Source organism: Anarhichas minor, unplaced genomic scaffold (assembly GCF_050575085.1).
Source record: "Anarhichas minor isolate MPS153535 unplaced genomic scaffold, ASM5057508v1 ptg000114l, whole genome shotgun sequence".
Classification (NCBI taxonomy): Eukaryota; Metazoa; Chordata; class Actinopteri; order Perciformes; family Anarhichadidae; genus Anarhichas; species Anarhichas minor.
The window spans coordinates 135,001-143,130 of record NW_027466560.1 but is presented as its reverse complement, the minus strand read 5'-3'; the positions used below and the strand labels follow the sequence as shown (position 1 = coordinate 143,130).

General features: G+C 43.6%; 1 protein-coding gene across 1 annotated transcript in view; it reads right to left on the bottom strand.

The window, feature by feature from the left end:
- Nucleotides 1–772: 772 nt before the first annotated feature.
- Nucleotides 773–8,130, bottom strand: part of LOC142940095 (uncharacterized) — an 18,843-nt gene continuing 11,485 nt past the window's right edge. Inside the window, exons 5-16 of the mRNA XM_076082991.1 lie at nucleotides 7,974–8,130; nucleotides 7,522–7,650; nucleotides 6,695–6,740; nucleotides 5,931–6,021; nucleotides 5,653–5,794; nucleotides 5,319–5,423; nucleotides 4,811–4,898; nucleotides 4,329–4,347; nucleotides 4,061–4,135; nucleotides 2,889–2,991; nucleotides 2,677–2,798; nucleotides 773–1,794 (exon numbers count right to left, since the gene is read on the bottom strand). The exon at nucleotides 7,974–8,130 is cut by the window's right edge and continues 17 nt beyond it. Of these exons, the coding sequence (XP_075939106.1) occupies nucleotides 1,659–1,794; nucleotides 2,677–2,798; nucleotides 2,889–2,991; nucleotides 4,061–4,135; nucleotides 4,329–4,347; nucleotides 4,811–4,898; nucleotides 5,319–5,423; nucleotides 5,653–5,794; nucleotides 5,931–6,021; nucleotides 6,695–6,740; nucleotides 7,522–7,650; nucleotides 7,974–8,130 (1,213 nt within the window). The 3' untranslated portion in view covers nucleotides 773–1,658. The remainder of the gene's footprint in view (nucleotides 1,795–2,676; nucleotides 2,799–2,888; nucleotides 2,992–4,060; nucleotides 4,136–4,328; nucleotides 4,348–4,810; nucleotides 4,899–5,318; nucleotides 5,424–5,652; nucleotides 5,795–5,930; nucleotides 6,022–6,694; nucleotides 6,741–7,521; nucleotides 7,651–7,973) is intronic.

Here is an 8,130-nt window from a genome sequence, read left to right as displayed (position 1 = left end):
CACATTTTATAACATCAGATGTGTTTATGAACTGAAAACACAGCTTCCTCTGTTGTCCTGAGGAGCACTAACGGCCTCACAATATAAATGTAGATGTACAGTACCTTGTACAGAGAGAAGGAAGACAACAAATCCAGCGGCTGCTGCTGTTGAACTCATAGCTGCTCCTCTCTGTTAAATCAGCAGGTAGATCAGGAACACTTTATGTCAGTAAGTCACCACAAACATTCTACTTTAAAAAGGAGGGTGTTGTCTTTGAAGTCAGCTTGTGTCTTCTGGTGTTGGTTCAACGCTGCTGTTTAAAACCGGCCTGGCTTCCTTCCGCTTCATACTATTAGTATGCATGAACAGACCAATGACTGAAAACCCTCAAGTTGAAATGAAGAAATCATTCTTGCTGTTTTGCAAACGATGCATGAACTTCTTGAAATTGTTGTATAAAAATTACAGTTAGAGATATAAACATATACATATATACATATGTATACTGTATATACGTGTTTTTAATCCTCCTGTGTCTGCTGTGACCAGAGTTTGGCAAATTATTTTTGAACAAGCAACAGATCCAGTAGCTGAACAAAACCTGTACGCATCATAAACGTTTGTTTGCCACAGAGTTCATTTTCTGTAATATTTCCAAAATCAAATGAGAGAATCCCATTGGCTGTTTGTTGAGGTTAACTTCCTGTTGGCCTAAAAACATATGTCATCATAACAAAAAGAGTGTGATTCTGTGTGTGTGAAGTCAGGATTTTCGAGACTAACTGAAATGTGGGTTTTATTTATTTATTCTTTTGTCCAAATATTTATACATTTCAAATACTATATGAAAATGACTCTTGACTTCAGGACCAGTGTGTAGGGTTTAGTGACATCTAGTGGTGAGGTTGCAGATTGCATCAAACTGAATACCCGTCCGTTGAAGAACTACGGTTACCTTCAGGTTACATAAAAATGAACAAAGACTCTCTGGAGTCAGTGTTTGGGCCGTAGAAACATGGCGGAGTCCGTGAAGAAGACCTGCTCCCTGTGTAGATATGAAGCGCTCCTTTTAAGCTTAATGAAAACACAGTAATTGCTAGTTTCAGGGGATTTTACACTAATGAAAAGATGGTTATGAATATTACATTTCAGTTAAAAGATCCCCCAAAATCCTACACACTGGACCTTTAAAGCAGTTCAACAGTGGTGTTCAAGAGATACAGTTTGTCACTGAGCTGGTTTTCCAATATGGTTCAACCAAACACATTCGTCCAAATAAACCTCTTTTGATGACAGATGACGTACTTCCCACAGATCAGGGATCTCCATGCAGACACCAGGAGTTCATCAGGGTTTTTAGGATCCAAATGGAGCTGAGAGATGCCTCACTTCCAATGAATTCAATTCCTTTGAGGACCTTCTTACATCAGAAGTTTCACAGTATCATGTGACTTAGTCTTTACTGAGCTTGAGCTCCGGGCGCCGTAATGTTCCTCATGGTGTCCGAGTCACAACCCCCGACGTCAGCGCTCACACACAAACCGTATCCGACTCTCTCCGTCTCACACGTTCAGCTGTCGGTGTTCTCGGGCCTCCCGTCCTCCCGTCCTCCCGTCCTCGTTCCTGCTTCCTTCTCCCATGAGCCCTGGTGCTGCTGGGGTTGGGAGGGGACACGGTTAAGGTTGCCACGGTTTCTTGTCTCGACCTTGTTGGTCTGCTACGTGTTTAAAGCGGCACTTGTCGCCGTAGAAACAGCCTGTGGTCTGCCAGTAGAAGCACTCGTCTCCGCTTATTGGTGCGCACCGTCTGGACCTGCGTGGACAGAACCAGAGGAGAGGACCCCGCGTCACATTCAGAAACAATGAACATCAATACATGATGCCAACAGTGCACTTCTGTGTTACACTGTGATTATAGTCTTTAAGTCACTGATTGGTGTCGATGGACGTTGCTCCAAGGAAGTGGGATTTTCTGAAATGTAGTTTGAGTCACTAAATGAGGTTTCAGTTTAATTTGACCTTAAATGTAAAGAACAGTTCACTGTGCAAATGCAAAAAAGAGAGAAACAATGCTTTTATTTATTCAAAATCAGCATCAACTATTTTATTTATTATTCATTTTTCATGTTTCATGTTTAACTCCTAAAGCGTTGTTTTTTTTGGATGTCTATCTTGCGAGGATCATCAATGATCATAATCTTCCCAATACGTCACCTAAAATGTCTCACGACATGTCTAATCCTCACCTTAACGTTAACCAAAACTTAAAGGCGGGTTCACCCCAAAATCAAAATCACATAATGTTCCTCTAACCCGCAGTGCTGTTAGTCAATCCAGATTGTTTAGGTGTGAGATGCCGAGTGTTAGAGATTTCTGAAAAGAGACATTGCTGTTGAGTTTTTCCAAATGTCTCTCAACTGTTTTCACCGCTTTAAGCACCACAAGCTGAGTTCCATCAACAAGAGGCAACTCACACCAAAACCATCTAGAAAGATAAATAACGCAACAGGATATGATTTTGGGGGTGACCGGTCCCTTTAATACTAATCTCTGACGCCTAAAGCAACTCAAAGACGTGAAAGCTGGTGATAGAATCCTCGACTTTGTAAGGAACCAAAGTGTTCATCTGCAGAGGGAGGACATTTCTGAAACAAAGCACCACAAAGATCCAGGTTCAGAGTGAGATGCTCGGTACCCTGCGGCTGCTGAGCTCTGCTGTGGTCCTGCAGCGTTGATCCTTTGCATGGGGGACACGGTGCGCTGGGTCCAGCGCTCTGGGTACCTCATCACCAGCTTGCAGCTCCCCAGCTCCACGCCCTGGACAGGAGGACACGGCACCGTAAAGTACACCGAGACATCGACGAGGACAAACGTCACGTCGGGTTCGTTCACCTGCACCTCACTCACCTGCAGCTTCTCCAGGGCTTTGGCAGCAATGTTGGCATTCTTGAAGTTGACGAAGGCACAGAAACGCTCATGAAGAACCCGGACGCTCTCTATCTCACCGACCCTGTAATCATGGAAACACAGAGCCTCTAAAACTACAGCAAAGCAGTGAGGCACAGATCTGCAGGAAACGTCCTTCATGTCCAGTGTTCACAGCTAATAGAGTCATTATTATGAGTCCAGTAGTACACCAACCATTCTACTACTTATGGTAGAAATACCACTACAACTAGTAGTACTACTGCTACTCCTGCTGCTGCTACTAAAGCAAGTACTACTTTAACTACCTGTGTGACTATAACAGAGCCACTACTACTACAAGTACTACTTTAACTACCTCAGTGACTAAACTAAAGCCACTACTATTTACCAACATACCTCTGTAACTACTACAGATACTACTACTACTTGGAAATGTTAAATATTGATATTTTTGCTGATAAATATAACTACTAAAGATTTCATGGTGGTTTTAGGTGATACCAGTTTTTCTCATTTCAGTGTAACACAATCGTGTTTCTTCATTATTGAAGTTGATCAACCTGTGATGCTTCATGCAGATGTCTTAAAGCAATTATCTCAAATATAAGTCACCATCGATCGCTGAATGAGGTAACACACTGATGAAAGTATTGCAATATTTAAATATCTGCAGTATTACGAACTGGGTGTCTGTTGGGACATTAAGTTACTGCTAATGCAAACTGAACATTTCCTGCTGCAGCTTCACATTAAAAGCATTTAACTGGCAAAACAGTTGACATTTATTGTGAAGGAGTCACAGGAAATGCAATGTGTTTATCGATGAGCTCGACACTGACCGATATCTATTTTGGTCATAAAAGCAGATCACAGCTGCTCACAGAATGATGGAAAAAGGTCAATTATGTCCTCACTTCCTTATTAAAACAACCAGAGTTTGTTCAAAATAAACAGAGCGTACAGTTGGAGCTTTTTATCACCCTTCATAGAACAACTTCATGTGAAGTCCATCTCCTTATTGCAGTGGTCCTGGAACAACTAGATGGGCCTCAGCTGACGGCTTTATTCTGTAGTTCTTTACCCCTAAAGACTGAATTCATGACTCCAGGCTAAACATGCAACGTGTCCTCACACATGTTCAGTGTTTTTACATTTTAAAGACGTCCAAGACGTCTTTCTCTGTCACTTCCAATGTGATGTTCCCGACCCACAGAGAGCGACAGCTCCTGGAAGACAGAGAGAGGGAAGTCAGCAGGAGAGAACAAAGAAGTTCATATTTGCATTATATTATCATTTTTTTACTACACGCAGCGTACGTATGATAACATTTAAAAAGAATAACTATGAAAAGAAGAGAGGATTGATTTGCGTCATGTTTAGAATGATACTGTTAAACTACTGTCTATTACAGACACGTACCCACTCTGGTCCTTCAGTGCTGGAAGTAAAGAGGAGACAGGAAGTAGACATCATGGAAAGACAAAACAACAAAAACAGAGCATCAATGAGATGTATTTACAACGATGAACCACTGTGGTCTGCTGTAAAGTACACTAATGTGCTGACACAGCACTTACTTACTGTAACATCATATCAATAAACAATAAACTCCCACTGGACTCTACAGTTCATGCAGCATGTCTGCTTTAGTCCAGACTGCTGATACATCTTCATATCCAATATACTGAATATATTCTACTCTGTAAACTACATATTTCTCTGCCCCTTTCTTTGCAGCAGTGTGCTGTTCATAATAGATCGTTTATATCTTACTGTCCATGTATTTAATAATCTTTACACATAAGTGTTGCCGGTCTCTGCTGTTGATGTGTGACGTGACTGGAACAGAGAGCGGTGCTGCCCCCGTGTGGACACAAGCGGGGCTGCGGCTGAGCTCTTACTTTGGGCCTCTGGTGAGGTGACGACCGCCTGAACGGTGGTGAACTTCTCCAGCAGCGCTTCACTCTGCTCCTCCTCGAAGCCCAGCTCCTACAGGGAAAGTCAAGAGGTAAGAACATCAAAGTCACCTCATGGAAACGTCTCTTTTCTTTTTCAAATGCACTCAAGAACGACACGTCATCGACATTTAGACGAGGACAACGCTCGGCTCTAACCGACCGCCTCAACCTGGTCATCACAGCTAGAAAACAATCTCAGCTCTTGTACGTCCAGACTGTTGGTCCCTCTTGACCTGTTAACAGCCAGCTAACCACACGTCTGTATTCACCACAGTTCATTTGGTTTGGATTTAACATGTTGATATCATGTTCTTAAATCAATTATATACACAAATACAAAAGAAAGAAGCCGGAAGCTGGAACTGGACTGATTTCAGCTCCTGGTTTTATGTGCACGCTTCAGTTCACTTCAATTCATGAAGTTCTTGATGGACGCCTCGGTTCTCCTCACCGTGAGCTGCAGGACGCGGCAGGAGAGGAGTTTACTGGAGGCTTCCTTACAGAGCTGATCCAACTTCAACACCCGCTCCATGGCCGCCTCTGCTTCACTGAACCGCTGGAATGCGCACACGCACACACACACACACACACACACACACACACACACACACACACACACGCACACACACACACAGACAGACACACACACATCATTTTTTACACTAGTACGCAGGTGTTTTAAAAAAATAAATATTGTAATAAGATACATTTTAAGTCCAAATGCTGAATCACAAACTGCAAAATCTAATGTTCTGTAGGAACGTATATGTCTGCTGTGAGCTGACCTTTAACCCCATCAGAGCACACCCCTTACGGAAGTACCCCTTCGGCCAATCGGGAGCCAGCTGAATGGACCTCTGAGCGTCTGCGAGGGCGGACGAGTACTGCTCCAGACACCAATAACAGTAGGAGCGGTTTCCATAGAACCTGTGGGAGTCGCGTAGAGACACTGATGTCAAACCAAAGTGAACGTGAGGAGGAGGAGGAGGATGAAGGTGGGGTGCCATCAGGAGAGGACAGGGTCACTGTCGCTGAGCTGCACAGGTCAGATGTCATATGTCACCTGTGGTCCTTGGGGTTGCAGTAGATGGCTTCTGTGAACATGTCCACCGCTTGGATGTACTGGCCTTGCTCGAACATCTGAATGCCCTGCACTGGAGAAAGCACACACACACACACACACACACACACACACACACACACACACACACTTTTAAACTATGAGGACTTTTTACCGACAGTGTGTTCTGTGAATTATTCTTAGTAACCAGAGCTTTGTTCATGAAAAGGAACATCTTTCACAGCTTTGAGCGCAGAGGTATTATGGAATGTGAGAAAATATGTTTTTGTAATTTGGGTGAACCAGCATTTAAAACTTTGCATTAGCAGCAATGTCAGTAGACAATACCTGAAGTTATTCTGTGGTTTTATGTCTCAGTAAAGTTTTAACGACTAACTAACAACAGCTAACATCTATCCCTGATCTATTATTGAAACTTTGCCTCAACACAACATATTAAAGCTACTACGTGGAACTTTCATTTAGTGCTGATTCTGGCGACCCCTGTGGACAAAAGCGGTAGTGTTTCAGAGCACCAGGGTCCCTTTAGAAGTCCCTTTAGGTCTGACAGTCTCAGGTTAATTAACACTACTCATTCATATTGGAGGATGAGATGAGAACTTAAAAAAGTCAATGAAATATGAAATTCACACAATATTTGGAATCTGATGGACTGAATTAACCTAAACAACGTAAATACGTGTTTATCTTCTTCATTAGTTATTAAAAGGGCACAACGTGTATCTAAAGGTCAGACATCGATTCACCTGTCAGAGACTCGCCCCTCCTCTTCATTTCTTCTGTGCTCTCCGTCTGCAATCACATCAGTTCTCTTAGTATATTGTGTCCAAACCTAATGTGTTCGAAACCAATAATGTAGGTCTATTAAAAAATGTATAAAATCAATGGTAAATTGGACAATAAAATAATGAATTAAGGTACAAAACATTCAATTAAATCTCCTCAAAGCGACCGGACTCCATTGACAGAAACAGTAAGTTTACCTCCATTATCATTGTGAAACGCACTTCATTCAAACTCATCATAACGGTGTGTGTGTGTGTGTGTGTGTCTGTGTGTGTGTGTGTGTGTGTGTGTGTGAGTGTGTGTGTGTGTCTGTGTGTGTGTGTCTGTGTGTGTGTGTGTGTGTGTGTGTGTGTGAGTGTGTGTGTGTGCGGTGTGTCTGTGTGTGTGTGTGTGTGTGTGCGTCTGTGTGTGTGTGTGTGTGTGTGTGTCTGTGTCTGTGTCTGTGTGTGTGTGTGTGTGTGAGTGTGTGTGAGTGTGTGTGTGTGTGGTGTGTCTGTGTGTGTGTGTCTGTGTGTGTGTGTGTGTGTGTGTGTCTGTGTGTGAGTGTGTGTGTCTGTGTGTGTGTGTGTGTGTGTCTGTGTGTGTCTGTGTGTGTGTGTGTGTGTGTGTCTGTGTGTGTGTGTGTGTGTGTGTGTGTGTGTGTGTGTCTGTGTGTGAGTGTGTGTGTGTGTGTGTGTGTGTGTGTGTGTGTGTGTCTGTGTGTCTGTGTGTGAGTGTGTGAGTGTGTGTGTGTGTGTGTGTGTGTGTGTGTGTGTGTGTGTGTGTGTGTGAGTGTGTGTGTGTGCACCTGGCTGCTCCGGGCCTCGTTCTCCTCGTTCTCTCTGGAGATCTGTGTTGCTCTGTTCTTCAGGCCTTTGAGTTTGATGTGGCTGGCGGCGTTGGCCACAAATGCGCTGCTGACATCCCACTCTGGCTCCTGAAACACAGCAGAGTGACACACAAAACAGGCTGACAACATGTGATCACTACAGTGTGAAAGGACAAAGACAGCGAGTGCCAGTTCGCCCTCTTGAGATTTATTAGTTTAATGACACCACACCCAATAAAGTTTGTCATTTTGCCAAAGCAATTATATTTTACGAGGAGCATTCGACCAAGTTTGGTTTGGTGTCTCACTCATAAAACGCTTCAACAGGATGTTCAGAAAACACAGTGCAGGAGGGTTAGCGCTGCTTTCCTCGCTCCCTCTGTTTCATTGCTTATTTTATTTTGAAGGACTGAATGATGGCTTCCACCCACCTCCTCCGAGGTCCTGTGTGGCAGCAGGCCGTTGCTCTTGTTCCCCGTCGTCACACCGGCGGGGACCGACTCAGTGATGCATTTGTTTCTGTGACGAACGGCGGTCCATTCCTCCTCCTCTTTCAAATCCTCCTCACTGTCACTCTCTGACACCGCT